Source organism: Mesocricetus auratus, unplaced genomic scaffold, assembly GCF_017639785.1.
Source record: "Mesocricetus auratus isolate SY011 unplaced genomic scaffold, BCM_Maur_2.0 Super-Scaffold_100022, whole genome shotgun sequence".
NCBI classification, from domain to species: Eukaryota; Metazoa; Chordata; class Mammalia; order Rodentia; family Cricetidae; genus Mesocricetus; species Mesocricetus auratus.
This window is the reverse complement of record NW_024429203.1, coordinates 24,346,015-24,366,874: the sequence shown is the minus strand read 5'-3', so window position 1 is coordinate 24,366,874 and position 20,860 is coordinate 24,346,015. Positions and strand designations below refer to the sequence as shown.

The window sequence follows — 20,860 nt, the reverse complement described above, 5'->3', positions numbered from 1 at the left end:
AGTCTCAAGACCATGGGCCGTGGGGGCAGAGGACAGGATAGGTGCTCACCAGCCTCTTCCGTGCTGATGGTAAGCTCCTTGCTCGGCTCGCTGCGGCCAATCTTGTTGAAGGAGTACATGCGGATGCTGTACACAGATGCTGGGTGCAAGTCCACGATGTTGGCCTGGTTGATGGTTGGGGAGATGTTGCGTGTGGACTGCTTAAAATCCCAGGAATCTAGAAAGGAGACAGCCATTTCAAAGCATAGCCTTGCATATTCTGGGGCCGGTTCCTTCCCCAGCCTTAAGTATCAGCCTATCCCAGTTCCAGCTTGGACACCGGAGAGGTCCAGTTCACATCAACAGCAGAGAGAGCCTTAGTAACTTCACAGGGACTGCAAAGGGCCCATTTGAAGAAGCTCCAGCTTGGGAGAAACCAGACTTTCCTTTGTCCCTATCAGTGTGTGAGCTAAACTGCAGATGGGTCAGACAGGACACTTCACTTGCTAACCCTGGGGTCTGATGGACAGTGCCTTTTTTATGGCATGTTTTGGAAATCTGTGACTTATCCGTGGCGACTGTGAGATACCCTATTCACCCTATGGTGAATGTCCCTCTGGGGAAGAGGAAGTGAGAACCCTTCCCCTCTCTCTGTTCTCTGCTTCTATATCTCCCTTCCCTGTGCATCTGTGAGGTGACCTGAGAGTTCTGTGTGAAGTTGGGGAGGGTGGGAGCAGACCAAATGCCAGAGTGCACAGCCCAATCCCACCCTCTTTCCTGTACCAGGAACAAAAATGTAAGGCATTGCAGTCTTTAGAAAGAGGGACCAACAAAATGATTAGCATGTTCACAATCAGTTCATCTAGGGAGACTGGCAGTCCATTCCAGAGCTAATGCTTAGAAAAATTGTAAAACATGAAAATGCCAGATAAATGCACTCAGGGATCCAGTGACTGTCCAGAGGAACTCAGCTATTCATCCACGCTGGCTGTGTCCCTGCTAGGCGACTCTAGAGTGATAGGGAGAGGGGCTGCAGTCACAGGGATGGCTGAGCCAGGACCTTCTCAACCCAGAGGGCATGACCAGGTGCTCCCTTTTTAAACACTTCTGAAAAAAAAATGGTGCAGACCAAGGAAGCAAGCTAATAGTAGGGCTTAAAAGTGTTCTCCGGGAATGTCCAGATACCCCTGCTCACTCTTAATAGTCTGTGCTTAGAAATCCACTGGGGCATACAGTGTCCTGAAAGAAGAAATCTCAGTGGAAAAGATCAAGCCACATCTCTACACCTTAGCTCAAAGGGCAAGAAAGGATGCTCCAATTGTAGGCAGATTTTTAAGAGCATATTTTTATGTGTGTATGTGTGTGTGTGTGTGTGTGTGTGTGTGTGCACCCACACAAGTTAGCATGCATGTGGAGGCCAGAGGATAACCTCAGTGTTCCACAATCACTTTCCACTATAGTTTTTTGAGACAGGAGTTCTCACTGAACCTAAGTTAGACTGGCTGACTTGCAAGCCCCAGGAGGATCTCTGGGGCCTTTTTTGTTGTTGTCTAACTCAGTGCTGGGTTGCAAGTGCATGCCACTGTGTATAATATTTTTATGTGGTGTCTGATGTTTGAATTCTGGTCCTCATGCTTGCAAGACAAGCATATTACTGAGTGAGTGAGCTCCAAGCCCGTAAGAAGACACTTAAAACTTTTATTACATTTATATATATATATATATATGTGTGTGTGTGTGTGTGTGTGTGTGTGTGTGTGTGTGTGTGTGTATGCATACAGGCCGTCATGTGCATATAAAGGCTAGAAGTCAACTTGCAGGAGTCAGTTTTTTCCACCATGTAGGTTCTAGGGATCAAAAGATCATTAGGCTTGTTGGCAGTGCCTTTACTCGCTGAGTCAGCTTGCCAGTCCAAAATACATACATACACACATGTATATGCATATATATACATACATGCATGCATACATGCATACATACATAGCCTGAATACAACAGAATCCTATACTTTTAATTCTGGTTAAATGAGATCTTGATGCCTTTAAAACACAGCTCTCAGCTGCACAGGCTTAGCATCTGTGAAGGGCATCGGCCCAACTCCCATCTGTAGCTTTGCATTTAATTCATCGGTTACTGGAGCCAAACCAACAACATGGCAGACTGTGGATGCTCCGAACCACATTATTTTCTCCTTGTCTTTAAAAACACCACAGTCACCCAGAGAGTCACTCTGTAGCTGACAGGTGAAGTCTGAATTGCAAATAGCAGGCTGTACCTGCCGTGGACACCTCTTTGATTTGGGATGGAACAGACTGGCCATGTGGAGGCAGGTGCTCATGGCTCTGTATGTGGGGTCCTGGGAGCTGGTGCCAGCTCACAAATCACATTGGGTTTGCCTGTGTTTACGAGAGTGGGAGAGTGATCAGAAGTCAGTGCATTCATTTTTGATGAGTGCAGGCAGAGGGAAGAGCCGTGTGGGATGTGTCTGGAAACAGGGGCCACAAAGAGGCACTGACATCTACCAGGCACCTGTGTGGTGCCAGGGGCAGCGGTGGATGACTTAAATATGCGGTCTCGACTCCTTGCGCCCTCCTCTGAAGTCAGTGCTGCATCTCCAATGTCGCCGAGTCCCATCACCCATTGGGCCTGTCAATGAGCTTCACTTGTCAGTCTCCCCGCCTTTTTTCCTGAAATGCTCCTCCCTCAGCTTTCTAAGGAAGCTCTTGAATTCTGCTTCTTTCTTGGACCTGTTTCTCTGTTTTTCTGCAACTGCAACTTCCTTAGCCTACACTTTTCTTCCAGGTTCCATCCACACCCTCCTCTTACACCGTACACTTCTCACACCCAGGCTTCCTAGCTGTTATTCTGGATTTGCCCCTCTGTCTCTTTTACTATCAAGTCTGATAGTTTTTATGTCCCATGTTGTCCGTGACTATATATGGGCACTCTCCACCTATATCCCTAATCCAGGCCAAACTAATGTCGTCGCTCCTTTTTCTCTCTTAGCCCTCTCTCCAGGCAACTGTGAGTCTCTTGCCAACTTCTACCTGTTCTGGATCCCACAATGGTTATCCATTCTGCATACATGGTTGAGCCCCTCTCAAGGGCATGTACTGTATGTACTATGGCATTGCGATTGCTCCTTATAAAATGCAAATCTGATCCTGCCACCTCCTCTCATGAAACTCTCCCATCTCTTTCCCTTGCTACTGGGTGAAGGAGAAGTTCCACAGTAGGACTAACCCCGTGGCCCTGGCTCATGTCCATCTCTCCCCAGCCTCATGTAGAGCCCTCATCAAAGCTACACCACAGTATCTCACTTTTGGGGCTCACTGTCCTAGGGGCATTGACCAAGAAGGTGCCCTATCCCTGAAGACAGGAGCCATGCCTAAAGCTTTGGTCCTCACTTTACTGTGCAAGTGCTGAATTCTCAAAACCTGTTGCTGGCTTTTAGATCAGAGCCCACCGTTTTGGACTTTTATTTTGAATTTAGAGTCCGTCTGTATTTTGCCTTCCCCTCCTCTGCCTTCCTCAGTTGCCAGTCACAGGAAGGCAGGGGAGGGGCTGTCCCAGATAGTATGTTCTTCCCTTCTTTTGTCACTTGTTTGCAGGTAGATTTGACCTTGTATTCCCACATCATTTCTGATGCTTGTTTAAAATACTCCTCTCCTCTCTCTCTCTCTCTCTCTCTCTCTCTCTCTCTCTCTCTCTCTCACACACACACACACACACACCCTTCATGGCTAATGGACCCGAGTCAGGCCTGGAGGGGTCTCCTGAGTTCCCAGACTTGATTTATCATGGCCATCTCCCTGCAGCTGAACAGTTGAACTCAGGGGCCTATTTTCTTCTGTTCTCTCCTCTGCTCTCTGGGAACATTGCACTGGATTTGGTGAATATTGTCTCTTTTAATATTCCCTTTCATATGTGCCTGCCTTGCCCAGATTAACATATTTCATTAAGGGCTCTCTCTTCCTTTCTTCATCAAAGGATTTACGATGCAAAATATTCTTCTTAAAAGCTAAGGAAGTGGCTGGGGAGATGATCGCGCCTTCTGCTCTGAAGGCTGTTTGCTAAAAAGAGCCAGGCTTTGGCCATTTTAGGAGCCACTTCTCTGCAGAGGGTTCAGGGGAGGAAAATGCCTCAAGGGGCATGCAGATCTGGTCTGCGTGTCTGATCGCCCCTTGCATCATAGCCCTGAAGCCCCCCTCCTGCATGGTACTCTCCCAGTAGCACAGAGACTCCCCGGGTCACAGCGGCAACTGACAATGTCTCAGTACCAGCTGCACCCCAGTCCCTACAGTACGGCACACTAAAGCATGTTGGTTTCTGCTGTGGGACCAGTACAGCCCCCAAGCTGGCTGGCCCACCAGGCAGTCTTCTGGGCTTTGAAGGCTGTCTTCAGACAAGCCCCTCCCTGCTCTGTGCTTGGTGAACAGAGGCAAATGTGGCATCTGCATTTTTCAGCGTGTGCAGTACCATCTGATAGATTTGTGTGGACGGTGCTATTTATCATTCAGCATTCATGTATTATTACTCTACTGCCTGGGGCCGGGAAAAGACAGCATGAACACGATGGCTTAGAAAGGGTAGGCTTGGTAATTTCCCTTGGAAAATTAGCATGATGAGCAACGTGGCAGAAAACCTGACCAAGGTGCAGGGCATTGTGAGCAGATGGTCCAGAGCCAGCTTGGGTGTGGTCTGGGGCAGGAGGCATAAGGGAGGGAGGGGGAACAAGGCATTTCTACATATGTCACCATGCTCCCTTCATCCTCATAACTTCCCTGAGAATGAAGGATTTCTGTCTCTACTTTGCAAGGAGATGCTTGTGAGCATCCAAGAGGTCCCAGGTTACTCAGTCCCCAACACCACAAAATGAAACAAAAGCAAGAAATCTGTTTGCGATGTGTGGTGGTGCACACTCACAATCTTAGCATTTGGGAGGCCAAGGGAGGAGGATAGCAAGTTTGAGGACAGCCTGAGCTGTACAGAGAGTTCCAGGCCAACCTGACTTTAGGGAAAGAGCTTGTCTCAAAAGTCACTCTACCTTTTAAGAAAAATGAAGGGAGATGCTCAAAGTTGCTCAAAAATACTTTCTAAATGCCACACAGTTCTTGTATTTGGTCACCCTAAGTCTGTAGTTTTAGGAATGACTGTCGTCTCCCTATTCCACAGGTGAAATTAGATACAACCCCCGACACACATGTGCACGTACGCGCGCGCGCACACACACACACACACACATGCCCACTTCCTTTTTCCTTTGAGTCATCCTTCTGTTCCCTTGGATACAGTCCTCCACTCTCATGTAATACAGTTAACAGTAAATTGCATTTGATTGGGTAGTGATTCTGGAAGTGTGTGTGTGAGTGTGCATGTAGTTTGTGTTTCCACTCCAAGGCAACAGTATGCTTCCAATTCATTCTCTTTCTCTACTACACAACTTTTGCATGATTCTGGGGGCAGGGGAAAGATTGGTACTTGGTTCATGTGGCCCACTGACAGACTCATATATTTCAGCCTACAAGTCGCACAGGGTTCTAAACTGTCACATAAGGTGTTGGAGTTATGGGAGGGGGAACAGTTATATTTGTCAAGGGTTCCCTCTAGCCTTATTACAGCTGCTTCTAGAATTCTCCACAATCTTCCCCCGTTAGATATTCTTCACTCTGCACCTACAGAAACTGTGCTCACACCCTTTGTCTCAAGGACAAGATGAAGTTCTCATGGACCTATTGCCCCCAAATGCCAGGATGTGCCAGATGCCTATTTGGGTGTCCCACCGAGGGCCACTTTCCCAGGCCTCTGGATTTTTAAGTGTGCAAAGCCCAAATGGGAAGACTTCTGTGCAACTAAGCTCCAGATTTCCCTCCTCTGTCTAGCCTACTACTGACGGTACTTCTGTCCTGGGTGGGGTTATGCAATCCCTCACCCTGTAAGAGAGTCACAGGAGGATGGGATAGGGAGGTGGGATGCGGACATGTTTTATGAATAACGTTTTCCCTGGCTGCTTCTCTTCTGGGTGATGATCTCGGTGGCCCCCAACTGAGCAGTGCCCCAGGAAGGATTTCCATACATTAAAGAGGTTTGTTTGTCTGAGGAGTCCGGTGCAGTCAGGAAGAAGGGCAGAGTAGAAGTTACAAGGAACATAGGAGAGGGGAGACAGGATCTCCCAGGCACCCACTACCCACCCAAGACGCGAGCCCGGATGGGGAATGGAGTGGGCATCACTGCATGGAGGCGACATGTGCCTCTGGGAGGGATATCCTCAGCTTCAGGGGAGGCCCAGATGTGAGGTGGACACACTCAGCTTCCCAGCCCTTCTGTTTCTTACTATCACCACCTGCAGGGCTGCAAATGCCTTTTGCTCTGCTACTGGATGCCAGGGTTTAGCAGACATCCATCCTTGTGGTGGGGCTGTGTTGTTCAAGCTTCTGGGGAGCTCAGACATAGTGGTTCTACCAAGTGGAAGCTCAGCTAGGAGGCTGTCCTCCCTTCCCTGCTCCAGTGCCCACCCACAGCCATAGTGCAGTGCCCATGGCTGGAGTCGGCGAGGCCTGGCTCTGACTTTCTGTTTTCTCTGCAGGTAGTGTGTTCTATCTTAGTCCACCAGACCTAGTTTAGTGAATCATCCACAAAGGGTCTGGTGGGGGCCTTTCTTGATGACCCCTGGCAGAGCTGCACCTTCTCCTTTGCATTCAGTGTGATCCCTGGGTGTCTATCTGCAGCTGGCCTGGAAGTTCCCAAGGGCAGGACTCCTTTGGGTAGCAGCTTGTATCAGAGATGATGTACCACATCTTGGGAATGCATAAACTCCAGAGCACATCAGAGATGCGCTCTCCAGTGTCTGCCTTCTCATCTCCTTCGTCACCACAGCCCTGTGATGGGTGTTGCAAGCACTATGAGGACTGACCAATCAGGAGGCAAGGCCGGTCAGCCAAAGTCAGGTACTGTGCTACATGGGGTAGGGGTAGGAAGGATCTAGGTGGTACAGCCTGAGAGTTGAGGTGAGATTCAGTAGGTGAACTGGGAGGAGAAGACCAGAAAAGGGCAGAGAAGGGCTGAGATCTCCAGGCCGTTCCTGCCTTTTAATTTCAGTAATTTAGAGAAGCCAGGATTGGCCCTTGGTACCGGATTCCAAAGGCGCACAAAGGGCCAGAGAAGTCTGTTTTCTTCTGACTCCTGCCATGGAGTCGTGTATTTACCCTCTTGCTCCCTTTTGCTTCCTCCTCCCCTGCACCATTCCCACTGCTTGGCCATGGGACTCATCCTGGGTTTTGCACCTCCTGGGTACCCGGTATTAACTCTGCCCCATAGTGCCTCACAGCAATGTGGCAGTAGCACAGAGCCTCTGGGGCTGTAGGGGAAGGTTCTGGAAGGGCTTTGGGAGCAGGGATTCAGTGAACCAGTCTTACTGATCTCCAGCACATTCACCATCCCAAACCAAGACCATCCATGCAGGTGACCCTGCAAAGCCAGGACATTCCCACATAGGGAGCCCGCAGCCCTGCATACAGCAAATGTAATCAGACTACACTGGAGAGAACCTTGGTCCAAGGGTCTGATCCCTTCCTACCAGCAGGATGTCTCCGTCTGTACTTTAGCTACTGGAGGGTGCTGGTGAGTCTGCCTTAGGCTAGTGCTGCCCCATCAGAGAGGCACAGGTAGGCTGTGTACCCCAAGGGGCCATAGTAGGCAAACCCCCACCATCTGTCCCAGCACCTACCTGATTTATTCTTGTATTCAATGTCAAAGCCAGTGATGATGCTGTTTCCATCAAACCTCTGAGTCCAGCGCAGGTTCATGCTCCGGGCCTTCACCTCCCGGATCTCCAGCTCTGGGGGGTCAGGGGGTTCTGGGCAGTGACGAAAGGGGATCAAAGGTGAGACAAAGCTTCGCTGTTGACCTCTGGGCCCTAGGGAAGGTGGATGGGCAGGAGGGTGGGAGAATGTACCTTGCACAGTGAGCTGGATCAAGCCCCGGTCCTCCCCATATGAGTTGATAGCGTGGCAGCTGAAGAACACGGAGTCCCCACGGTCAGCTGGCTTGAGCTGAGATGTGAGCAGAAGGAGCAGGGAAGGGAGGAAACAGGGAGAATCTTTCAGAGGGGACACTCTGGGGGGGCTGAGAGAGGATTTACAGGGCCTCTCTCAAGGGTTTATCTTCCCAGAAGGTTTGAGATCTGCATCTAGAGGAACTCAAGCAAGGAGAAAGGGTCATGAAAGAGGCTCTGGGTGGGGGTGTTCCCAAGAAGGACAGTAGAGGCTCAGGGGTTCCAGGCAAGGAAGAGGGGCTGAGAAACCCACACAACTATGGCTGAGGTGAGCAGAAAGGAGACAGGTTGAGGTTCTGATTTAGAAATTCCTGGGTGGAGAGGAGCATCGTTTGGGCATGGTAGGTACTTAGTCAGGCATGGGAGAGGGCTCCCAGTCTCCCCATTTACCTAATGCAATGGGGCCCCTGAGCCTGGGTACCCACCTTAAGTGTGGAGACCACCTCGTCGCCATTGTCCTTGGTGGCAATGGCATATCGCATGACTCGGTCTGGGTCGATGACAGTGTCCCCCTTCTCCCAGCGGATGATGATGGGCCGCTCTCCCCGTGCAGTGCAGTTCAGCTCCTTGGCATGGCCCTTGATGGCGATGGTGGTGTTGGGGTGGGAAGTGATCATGGCTGGGACTGGGGAAGAGGAGAAGGGGCTGTGAAGATCCCCAAGACCAGCCTTGGGGAGGCACCTGTGGGACAGAAGCCCTGCTCCTCACTCTGTCCCATCCACGCCTGGCTGTCTCAAACCCCAATGCCCCAGCACCATCCATAAATCCAGCCCTGGATGTCAGCCCCCACCCCTGCCCCAAGCTCTGCTCTTTGCTGCCCAGCTTCAGAGGGCTTCGTCCCAAGAAGGGGCGCCCTGTTTGCCTATCCCTGCCACCATGCCTGGCACCTTCCTCCTTTCCCTCTTACACTTCCTGGACCCTTCTAGCAATACCAGGTTTTACATGCACAACACAGTTACAGAAAACCCCAGTTATATTGAAATATGGTTATGCAAATATTAAAAACACTAACAAGCAAACTTTGGATATTGTTTATCACACATCAATATGTTCTGCTCTTCTTCTTTATGAGATAAGATCTGGCGGCAGGCCTTATAATTACTGTCTTATATTACCATGCTTTTGTAGCAGTGATGAGCACAAATGCTATTTTGAGAGATCTACAATAAATATGACATGACATGAAAATATCTGTGCATTTCTATGGGTGACAGTCACACACACTGTTACTGCTGTGGTTTGTGGCTTCTGTTCACAGGGAATGACTAGATCTCAGCTAGAGATTAACATAAAAATGTGATTTTTTTCCACAGTCAAACACATTGAATCAGCTCTGTAGATGTCTGGGGTCTTGGTGGACCTCAGGTTCAGGATCATACTCTAAGGCCGGGGTCTCTGCTTGTCAGGGTAGCTGAGGTGTGTTTAGCTCTGGCTTGTTCCACAGGAGGTCTGGGTAGGGACATTATAAAAGACCTTCCAGCAACGCTATTAGGGCTTCCCAGATCCTGCCCCACCTGCTGACCCTGTGGTTTCACCAAGGCAAAGCCAAGGTCCTAGATGGTCCTCAGGAGGCCTCTTCCACTTGCTTGGGCAAGGAGTCTTACCAACACTAGAGCCTCCTCTGGACTTGTGTGTCTTGATCAGAAGCAGGGAGGGAGGTGGGCAGAGTCTCTGAAGTCTTGGACCCTGCCCTCTGTGTAACTAAAACCACCATGTGCAGGCACTATGCTAGGCCTTACGTATACATGTTGTAACACGCCAAGTTCCATCCAAGATGGAGGGACTGGGAAGACAGATGTATTTTTGGGTGACAGGAACATGGGAGACATCTGAGGAATGTACCTAGGGAAGTACTGGAAGGCATGACTCACACTCACCTCAAACATTCACTAAGACCTAGTACATGGAGTCTGCTCACACTGTGTTCTGCAGGTCGGAGAGGAGCTCACCTTTGACCACCATTGCTGTGTCTGCAATGGTGAGTAAAGAGACCCTGGTTTCTCTTGTTTCAAAACTTGATCTGCTGGCACAAAGTCTGCTTCTTTCCAGTGACTCCTCTTATTCCCCAGCTCCCTCCAGTGTCCTCCTGGACTGCTGTCATCTCTTTTATTTTCATGCTGCGTGCTTGTGAGTGTGAGTATGTGTGTGTGTGTGTGTGAGTGTGTGTGTGTGTGTGTGTGTGTGTGTGTGTCCACGCAGAGACCAGAGACTGATGTCAGTTGTTGAACCTGGAGCTCATTGATTTGGCCAGCCAGTCTTGCCAGTTGGTCTTAGTGATCCTCCTGTCTCCGCTTCCCCAGTGCTGGGATTACAGGCATACCACCACGCTCAGCTTTTTACAAGGGCTCTGGGGATGGGAACTCAGGTCCTCTTGCTTGTGCAGCAACCACTTTACCAACCGAGTTATCTCTCCAGCCATGGACCTCTTCCAGTTCTAATGACTAGCCCAGACAGTGATGGCCCCAGGCAATTCTCCAGGGACAGCTGGAGCTTATGACCAAAGAAGCTTTTGGAGAAAGGAAGGGTGGGCCTGGAGGGGTGCAACCTCAGACACCAACTGAGGGTGAAGGGATGATTTGAACAGGTGCAAGAAGGTGGAGGGCAGCACCTGCTTCCTCAGGCTCTCTGAGGTCACACCTCACAGCCAGCTGGTCCCATTGGGGCCTCCATGTGTAGAATCTGAGGTAGGGTGGAGGCAGCCCCTAGCCCCAGGCTCCCTGTACCAATGTCTCAGCACATTCCCCAGTCCCGGCTCATCAAATAATGAAGCAGATAAACTTTATAATGCACGGCATTACACCAGAATATACAATAAAATGCGAAAGACAAATAACGAGGTGTAAGTTATAATGAAGAAAAAGCCTGCAGTCAGAGACATCCAAGTATGAATTATTGACTAAGGTTTTACACTCTCAAGGATGTGCGCAGGAATATTTTTCCATCAAAGATTTGCATAATTCACTCGTATAAACCTGGGTGGAATATAGAGTGAGATTTTACATCGACAAGTCGAGCCTTGCACTGCAGATGCCTCCATGTTTTACAGGAGGGTGGGAAGGCTAGAGAGGGGGAGACCCAGCTGCTTCTGGTATACCCGCAGGGAATGAGCAAGGCCTGAATCTGAGCCACTGGGTGGGCCTAGGGCCCGAGGCAGTTGGGAGAAAAGTGATCCTATTCGTGTGTGTGTGTGTGTGTGTGTGTGTGTGTGTGTGTGTGTGTGTGAGAGAGAGAGAGAGAGAGAGAGAGAGAGAGAGAGAGAGAGAGAGAGAGAGACAGAGAGAGAGGATGGGGCAGCTTCAGGCTTATCACAGGTTAAAGTCTGGGAAGGGAAGGAGGTGGGGAGGAAGAGTCTTTGGGAAAACTTCCCAGCTCTGAGCTGCCCTGGGGAGCTTCCTCATCTACGCTCTGCCTTGCATGCAGGCCTACGGCACCCTGTGTAAAGACACCATCTATCCAGAGGCAGCTTCATGCCGTGGCCTGAGTGTTGCCAAGTGGGTCCCACTCACCCTGCAGGTGGCACACCTCTGAGCAGTGCAGGACCTGTGCGTCCACTTCAGGGCGCTTGTCTTTCCAATCAGGGTTACCCAGAGACAGACACGGGGTAGTCAGAGATCTTTGACTTCTCAGCCCTGCATAGCAACAGCATTGGGGGCTGCTCCCCCATCCTCCCATTGGCTAGATGTGTTTATAGTGCCAAGCAAGGCACACCTAGGCTCTCCTTACTGCCAATCCAGGGAAGTCACTGAAGGCAAGGAGTGGGGGAGCCTGAAGGTTTTGGTAGCCCTGAGACCTGGCTCTCATCTTGTCACTGCAAGCTTTTTGGGCTTTCAACACATTTAAGTTAACTTCTCTCTGTCCCACAAAACAGCTATGGGGACACAATGAGCATACATTATTGGTACAGTACCTGTCCTACCAGGCTCCGTGTCCCCCTCCCCACAGACACCCATGTCCTACTCCTTCTCTAAGGGAAACATTAGCTAGACCCATGCACACCAAATTCCTCCCTTAAAATGTTCCTGGCAGATGATTCCACAGAATCAGAGTGCCCAGACAAAGACCGTCTCCGCTAAGTCTGCATCCACCAGCCACAGGCGTTGCTGAGCATATGAAACACGCTGGGGCTGATTGAGAGGCACTATAAATGTAAAACAGACACCAGGCTTCAGAAATGTAAAAAGAAGAGAAATCTAAAATATCTCACTTACATTTTTATATTGATGATGTATGTTGATACTCTAGATAGACTGAGTTAAATGAATGATAGGATTACAACCCATAATACTCTGTACAAGGGGAGGTTCTTAGGTTGTTAAAGGAAGCGATTTGCCCAAGGCCGCTCTGCGAGCAGAAGTACACCTGAAAAGAGGGGGGAAACTGACACAGAGGGGGTACACCTGTAGTACCAGCTATGGCGGGTGCTGAGGCAGGAGGATTGTTTGAGACAGCTTGAGTAACAGCGTAATGAGGGCCATGAAGGAGAAGGAAAGGAGGAGGAGGAGGAGGAGGAGGAGGAGGAAGAGGGCAGGAAGGTGGAAGAGGAAGAGGAGCAAAGAAGACAGATGGAGGAGGAGAAGGGGGAGGGAGGGAAGGAGAGAGAGAGAGAGAGAGAGAGAGAGAGAGAGAGAGAGAGAGAGAGAGAGAGAGAGAGAGAGAGAGAGAGGAGGGAGAGAGAGCCACAAGGCCAAGTTCCTCATGAAATTCTGTCTTCTGGGCAGAGAGCAGTGCCTGGGTGGGGGATGGGGGAGTGGGGCAGGACCGAGGCCAACTTCACCCACACTGGAAATGGAATTTGCAACCCACAGGAGTGAGGAAACCCACCCCCCTGAAAGGGCAGAAAGGCAGCTAGCCACCTGCTTGACCCGAGAGGAACTTTCTAGCAGCTTGACTGCTGTGGCAGTAGTGAGCGCCCTGCGCGAGAGGCAGATAACTAAGGCCACTAGAGAGAAGGGTCGAAGCTGGACTGAGGCTCAGCTCTGGACTCTGGGCAGCTCTGGGCTCTGGGGCGGTCCTTTGCTCGGGAGAAAGGGGAAGACAGCCTGGAAAAATAGCTCACTGTTTGGAGAAGGGACTTGAGGCATTGTCTGCTGGCATATAGGAGTCTCCAGCTCCTCTTGGGTCCTTGCTGGCAGTCTACTCTCCAGCCAGCAAGCCATAATAGAGAACTCTGTCTCTGTTCTCTCCCTCGGGCTCCGGCTCATCTTTTAAAGGTCAGGTTGTCCTACTGTTCCCAAATGGGGCCCGTGAGCAGTCAGGCTTAATGAGACAACAAGATCCTCAAACCCACCGTAGAGTGCATCAGGTCAGCAAATGCTGGCCCTGTCTGCTCTCCTTGCCTGGCTTCCTCCTGCTTGCCTCTTGCGCTGGACCACAAGGTCTTTCTGCTTTAACAAATGCATCCTCCAGTAGGAGACTTCTTAGGTTAAAAATGGCCTCCGTGAAGACATCTACAGGAGCATGGGTCTGGACTCTCTCTCTCTCTCTCTCTTTCACACACACACACACACACACACACACACACACACACACACACACACACACGCGCACACACACGCACACACGCACGCACTCCTGCGGTGCTCTGTGGTGGTGAGCTTGCTCTGTGGCAGCATATGTATGCTCCTCGTGAGTGACCTCCTCAGAGGGACTCTGTGCTGTTGTCTCCTGCAGTGAGGCCCAGGCCCACTTGCTTCTTCTCTAGCTCCATGGCCTCCTTGGCACCTCCAGTGCTCTGGATGCAGTAAGTGATTGCTTCATTTTCAGTCGCTTCTCCAGATGCTGACCACAGGAAATGAGTCCCCTTAGTCCCATTCTTCAGACAGGAGCCCGAGGCTTCCAGCAGGGGCCATTCACCCTCTGAGCTTTGGTGACGGGGTTGGCCGCCTCTTACGTCTCTTTGCATGCCCTCCTTGCACACGGCCTCTGGTTTGCAGAAATGGGTTGTCACTAAATGGCGTGGCCTCTATGTGCTTGCTGGGGCCGCCTTAGCAGGTGACCCTGCTGGGGATCGAGGGAGGGGTCCCAGTGTCAGGGGCCCAGACAGAGGTGGCAGTGAAGGTTGAGCACGGGACAGAGTCCCGGGTGGATGTGCTGATGGCAGCATGGCTGCCGTGCTGCTCTCTTTAGATGGGAGGTGACCCTGAGAGACTTCTGGTGGGCAGCAGACCCATCCACCTAAGACTTTCCATCCCTGTGTTGTCAAGTGACACTCGAGTGTCTAACATGGGACAAACGGTGGTAGGGGGCAGAACAGCAGCCTGGAGGGTTCCAGGTCCTTCCCCGACTCCATGTCTATCATATGGGGACACTTCTCCTGCAAGGCATCCCAACTGGGCCTGCTCTCCTGCGTGTGTCTCCTTGGTTTGATGGTTTGAAGTCTCTGTTGGCCCCAGCCTGGCACATAGCTATAAAAAGGAACTTCTGTGACACCCTCCCTTCCAGACAGCCTTGATGGACCATGGAGCTCCAACCACTGCCGGTTAGGCCTCCTCCAGGTCCCATGGGGTCTTAATGGCAAGTGCAGTAAAGAGAAAAGAGGGGTGGAGGACAGGGGGGCACTGGTTGCAGAGAGTGGCCATCCCTCCCTGGGATCCAGGGCCCTCCTGGGGCTGCCAGCCAGGAGAGAGGAAATCAACTCCAGGAACAGGACAGTTGTCAGAATTCGATGTTACCGGTTCCGTCTGTGGAATTACTCTCAGGCTGGTTCCTGTCACCCCCAAGGTTCTGCCAAGATTGCCTGCTATTTACACTTTGATTTGATTTGAGAGGCCGATAGACTCTTAAAACACCACGAGACAGCGCTCACCTCAGCACCCACACACTTTGCCACCAGCCTCAGGCTTGGAGGTACATTTTTTTTGAAGACAGGGTCTCTCTATTTTGTAGTTCTGCTGGCCTCAAACACACAGAGATCTGCCTGTTTCTGCCTCCTAGGGGCTGGGAAGAAGGGTCTTGAGTCCTCAGACTTTGCATTATGGATTGGACTTTGTCTCGTTTCCCAGCTTCCTGCCTTTCCCAGGTCTCACATCCTAAGCTAGGATGGATCTATTCCTTGAGTTTATGAAGTTGTTTGGATGAGCACCTCATTCCTCGCTTCAGAGGAGGTCAGATCAGGATCTATCTCCTCTATCAGCAGGTATGAAGTCACACCATCCTGATCCACAGGGAGGAAATCAAGCCTCTGACAGTTCCCCATGCCCCTACGTTTAGTGTTAGCCTAGACATCTTCCTGGTAGCACCCCCCCACACTCCTGGGTGAGTTTTGGGAAGAGTCCAGAAGAAGGCAGAAAACAGGTGTATGACGTATGTGGGGGGCCAGAGGCCAGTCCTTATGGACTGGGGCAGGAGCAGGGACAATGAGGCAGGCTCCCTCTGTGTCTGGCTCCCTGCCGCTCCTCTTTGGTGATGGGAGCTCAGCTGCTGTTTCTGACAGTCCTCAAGCCACTGGGGAGGGACGTGTCAGCTACGAATACCCAGTGGAGAAGCACTGCCTCGCTGGAAGAATGGGAAGAAACTGATGACAACGGTCCAGTTGTTGGAGGCTGAGGGGCTCACAATGAGGCTCTTTGGTGCTGGTCGAAGAGAAAGTGTCACTTGACTGAGGGTTTACTGTGCACCAGGAATGAAGATACTGAATTCTTACAGATGGGGAAACTGAGATTTGGGAAGCAAATAGGCTACAGTCACACACAGTCACACAGCCAGTAACTGGCAGAGTCCAGCTCAGGGCATTTGGGTAACTTGCTAGCCCTGTGACATTGGACAGAGGAAGAGGATGGAGGGGGGTTGGGGACAGGCAGAGTATGTGCCTGACACTAGTACACCAGGGCTGTGTGGTGAAGGCTGACTTGGGGAAAGCAGATTGGTCTTGAAATTGGGGACCAAGGATGACAAGTCTGCTCTCCCAGATGTGTGTTGTAGGGAGGGCCTGTTGACACTTGAGAACTATTATGAAGCTTAGTAACTTAGCATGGACCACGTAGCTCAGTTGGTTGAGCCTAGCTTGGGTAAAGCCCTGGGTTCAGTCCCCAGCCTGAGCATAGTGGCAACAGGAGGCAGGCAGGAAAATCAGGGCCACCTTCAGCTGTATAGTGACTTTGAGCTACATGAGGCATTGTTCAACCACAACCCCCCAAAAGCAAGACCAATAAGACCACCATGGTGTAGACCCAGCCCTTAAGGGTTGTGACTTAATGGGTCTGAGTGAGGTCACTCTCAGCCTGGGAGAGCCTTAGATGGCCAAAGTAAAGAGCCATAGGGCTAAATGCTTGGTTCTTCTCTTTCCTCAGACAGGAAGCTCCCAAAGCCACCAAAATTGGAAGCGTGACAACAAAGTCAGTGTTCACCAAGGGAGGGCCTTGGCTTTTTCAGGAAGTCTTTCTGAAAACAATCTCTCCAGCGGAAAAGGATATCTTAGGGAGATGAAATGGGATTCTGGAAGTCCTCCTCTTTGCCCTCAGGTGGACTCAGCTCTTAGAGACAGCAGGTGCCCTGGAGCAGAGCTCTGTACACCCACCCAGTCAGGAGAGAAAGTGCTCCTCTTTCTCTGGGGGCTCTCAGAGCCTTTTGTTTTCAAAAGGATTACAAGCAGCAGGAGGTGAGAGAGACTCCTTCCCCTCAAACTCAGTCTTTTCTCCTCCCTTACTGCAAAGCCCATGTCCCCCTCCATGTTAACAAGCTCCCTGACAAGAACAGGACCTGCTTGGCAGTCTGAGATAAGCCGCCACAAAGGGGCATCGTTGGCACACCAGGAGGTGGGAGCAGTTTCCACTCAGCCTCAGTGGCAGCCCAGCTCTGTGAGCTTCCCCTGGGACAGCTTGGGAGGGGGGTGCCTTCTGGTGCCTGCTTTGTTTCCCGTTCTTAAAGAGCCAGGCCATTCCCGCTTCTTGTCGCCCCTGATTAGGCAAGCTCCACCTGAAGTGTGAGATTAGTTCAAACTGTGTGGCAGCAGCCAGCCTGGCCTTGGTGAACAGGCAGGAGGGAGTCTGGGGAGCTGCATGCCCCCAAGACTCCAGCTGTCCACGGCCTAAGAATGCAGGCATTAGGACTTAGGCAGGAAGAGGGTGTGTGTGTGTGTACATGCAAAGGATGCCGAACTCTGGGCCGCTGAGAAGGGTGGGACCCTGCAGCCTCTAACTGCAGGCCTGTCTCTGGTGTGTGGAGGGTGCCGCTGCTGCCCTCAGTCCCACCAGACCTTCCTCCGGCCAGCTATGAAACGGGGCAGTCACTTCCTCCCTTGGCTGTGGGCCAGGGTGTGCAAGAGCGGAAGGGGGGTGGGGGATGGGGACCCATTTTCCCCACTGAGTGTGCTGGGAAAGAGATAGTAGTAATAATAGCTAACATTTATTGAATGCTTATTATGTGCATGCACCGTGGTTAATGCTTTCCACGAATTAGCTCATTAAGCCCCTTCCCCCGACAGCCTAGGAGGCTCGGGGCGGGCAGCAGTGATGGTTAAAGATGGCTTGGAACAGACAGAACCCTTTTAGAAACTTGACCATTTTTCTTTGGCTACTAAGAGAAGGTGTTCTGGGTCATTGCTGAGAATGCCCCAGAACTGGGGTTGCAAGCTTTTCCTGGAAAGGGCCAAGGGGCTGGTATTCTAGGCTTTGCGGGCCATTTCAGTGTCAAAGAAGCCACAGACAAATAGAATGAATAAGGAGTATGGCCTGGGACTGGCTATGCAGGTGCCGGCAAGATTTAACCCTAACTAGAGGTGAGGCCTAGCTTGCTGACCCCTGCTGTGGAGTTGTGAGCTTGAGGCCCATAAATGAGGGTGGATTGGCTAGGAGACAGCTCGTACTCAGGCCAAGATGGTTGATTGTGGGGCTCCAAGAAGGTCTCCTGAAGTCCACTAGCCGTGGGTGATATCCTTTCTGATCAAAGCATGAGATGCTCATACTGGAGCTGGTGCTGGGAAGGGACACACAGAGAAGATGACACGACCCCGCAGGGAAAGCCATGTGGTGATGGGGCAGAAGCTGGAGTGAGGTAAGGGCCCCCAAACTTGCTGCCATCCCCAAAGAAGCAAGAATGCCTCCTCAGCTGGCCTCAGGAGAGCAAGCACAGGCCTAGCAGCACCCCGAGTCAGACTCTGTGAGCTGTGAAAGAGTAAGTCTGTGGTGTTTTGAGGAGCTTAGTTGGTGGTACTTTGTTGCAGCAGGCAGGGGAAACAGGCAGGGTTTTGAAAGCAGCAAACAGGGGAATTCTGTACTAGGTCCATAAGTCTTGTTTTCTGGGTCAAGAAGATAATCTGCCACAGAGAATTGAGTCTCTAGGGTCCTAAAGGCTACCCCCAGCTCTACGTAGACATCTCACCCCAGTGGGAGCCCCAGGCTAACCAGGCACCTCTACTTTGCCGTAGCATCCATGCTACCTCTCCATCCAGATCATCTTTGTGGGTGACACTGCCACCCCTTCTCTTTAGTCTCAGGCTCTTGACTTAATTCACAAAGGCTTGGCACTGTTCCTTCAGAGTGAAATCCTCCTTCCTCTCCAGTCCCTGCTCAGGGTCCTAACGCCATTCCTCCCCTCTAGGATATCATGCCCACACTTTAGTGTTACTCCCCACTCTCAGTCCCTAGCTGATGCCTTCTGCTCAGGTGCTCTCTTCACCACGCAGACTTGTGTCCCAGGGCCTCTGCCTGGCTGCCAGTCTCCCTGATGCCTCCTTTCTCCCTTTGCTTGCTCCTCAAGGCTGTACCCCAGCTCCACCTCTCCTGGAAAATCAAAGTAGCATGGGATACAATAGGACACACTGTGTGCTGAGGATGTAGAGTTGGCAGTGTGCTTGCCTAGCATGCACCAAGTCCTGGGTTTGACTTTCAACATAGCACATCTGGGGTGGTGGCACATTTGTAATCCCAGTGCTCAGGAGGTGGAGGCCGCAGAATGAGAAGTTCAAGGGCATCCACAGGCCAGTCTGAAGACTCAGACTTCTCAGGGCTCAGTCTCAGAGAACAAAAGACAAAACCAAAGGAAACCCGACAAACCACAAAAAAAAACCACACACACACACACGTAAGAAAGTATCAGAAACTTGGTGTGGTGGCGCATGCTTGTGATCCCAGAACTTGGGAAGCCGAGGTCAGTTAGTTGTCCTACATTTTGTTGGTTGAGAGATATTTTATCTTTCCAGCCCCCCCTGAAACATTCAGGCAGTGGTTTCTGAAAGGCAGGACCAGGAACCCCACCTGGGTCTGAGGGGTGAGAGACAGTGAATGGGGGTAATACCCTGAGTCTCGGTTTACCCAGGGCAGGTTTCCTGGTCGGGCACTTTCTGATCCCTGAGTGCTTCTTCTGTCTTCCCAGGGTCTTTGGAGGCTGCAGACTCCAGGGAGCTTTGCTAACTCCCTGCTCATCTGTAAAGAAGGCCTAGGGACGAAAGGAAGCTACAGCCTGTTCTTGCTTCTGCTTGACGAAGCGCAAGACAACGTGTTGGTTCTTACTATGAAGTCTGGAAATCAATAAGGTCAGAGAGGCCACTGGCTAATCATCACCATGGAAATCATCACTCTCTCCCTCTAGTGCAAACATCCAGGGAGTCCTCTACCCTTGCCTGCAGAGGAGACTCCCTGGTTTGGCACAGGATAGTGAGGGGCCAATGGCCATTACCTAAGAGGAGAAAGAGCCAATAACAGTCTCCAAATTCTGCAACTTTGTAAGTGGGGGTAGTGGCCCTGAGTCCTGTCCACCACTCAATTTTCTGCCTCTTCTCCCCACTGCTCGCAGATCCCGAAGAGGGTCTGCCCTACCCCTCAGCTTCTCAGGAGCTCATAGGGCCAAGGGAAAAGTCTGGGAGGCCACAAGTGATGCCAGGTTGATCAGACCTGCAAGCAGGGGCCGTCCATTTCCAGCACAGAGTGCCAGAGTGGGTAGAGGTCTTGTCTGTGTTAGGTGCCAGGGTTGCAATTCATAAACAGGAAAGACAGGTGAGCTCTGGGCCCCAGGTAGCTCAGAGACAGTGAACAGCCAGGCCCCACCACCAGGAAATACACAGGAGAACCCTGCAGCCACTCCTGTTATACTTCTCTGTGCCTCAGTTTGCCATCTGTTCCCAGAGGGGCATTATGCTTGTGACATCCCAATCTGTGTGTCCTGGCATCATCTACACGAATTGCAAATAGTTCATTCATGTCAAGGGCCCAAGCAAGGGAGGAAAGACTTCAAAAAGAGGCATTGGGGGGTTGGAAAGATGGCTCAGGGGTTAAGAGCACTAGCTGATCTTTCAGAGGACCGGGTTCAATATCTAGCACCCACATTGTGGCTCACAATTGTCTGTAACTCCGGTGGATCCAACATCCTCTTCCGGCCACACAAATGAGGCATAGGATGTATATGCAGGCACAATACCCAGACACATAAAATAAAAAATAAAATAAAAGCATTGGGAAGCTTGGAGGCAGGCATAGGCTACAAGGTCAGGACAGGTGTGGTCTCTGGATGGCCATTTCCTTTGGTTCATTGATTCCTATCCCCGTGAGAGGCAGTAGTCCCATTACCAGGTCTTAGGAGACACCCCTTCTGTCTGATAAGAGTTGCTTTCACTGGGCAAATTCGAACAGGGATTTTCCTGGATCATGGGACATAGACTGGACTGTGCTTCCTAAGGTTTTGCGTCTTGACCTCAGTGCCAGTGGTCAGCTATGGCAGATAAACCAATTTGCCATAGCCAAGGGCTTCCTTGGGTTAGGCTGACTCCCTCCATCCACCCACCTCCTTTAGGGTCCGATTCCTTCCATCTGCCTTCCTGTGATGCAGGTGTGTGGGAGCTGAGGGCCCTTGGAGCTCACTTTAATTGGCCTGACATTTTGCTAAACAAACAAATCA

General features: G+C 51.2%; 1 protein-coding gene across 2 annotated transcripts in view; it reads right to left on the bottom strand.

Annotated features, from left to right (window-relative positions):
* Positions 1–20,860, bottom strand: part of Dscaml1 (DS cell adhesion molecule like 1) — a 322,600-nt gene that overhangs the window by 38,778 nt on the left and 262,962 nt on the right. For both annotated transcript variants that reach the window (XM_013113019.3, XM_013113020.3), the window contains 4 exons: positions 8,458–8,657; positions 7,934–8,030; positions 7,706–7,834; positions 50–217 (listed from right to left, as the gene is read on the bottom strand). In XM_013113019.3, coding sequence (XP_012968473.2) covers positions 50–217; positions 7,706–7,834; positions 7,934–8,030; positions 8,458–8,657 — 594 coding nt within the window. The remainder of the gene's footprint in view (positions 1–49; positions 218–7,705; positions 7,835–7,933; positions 8,031–8,457; positions 8,658–20,860) is intronic.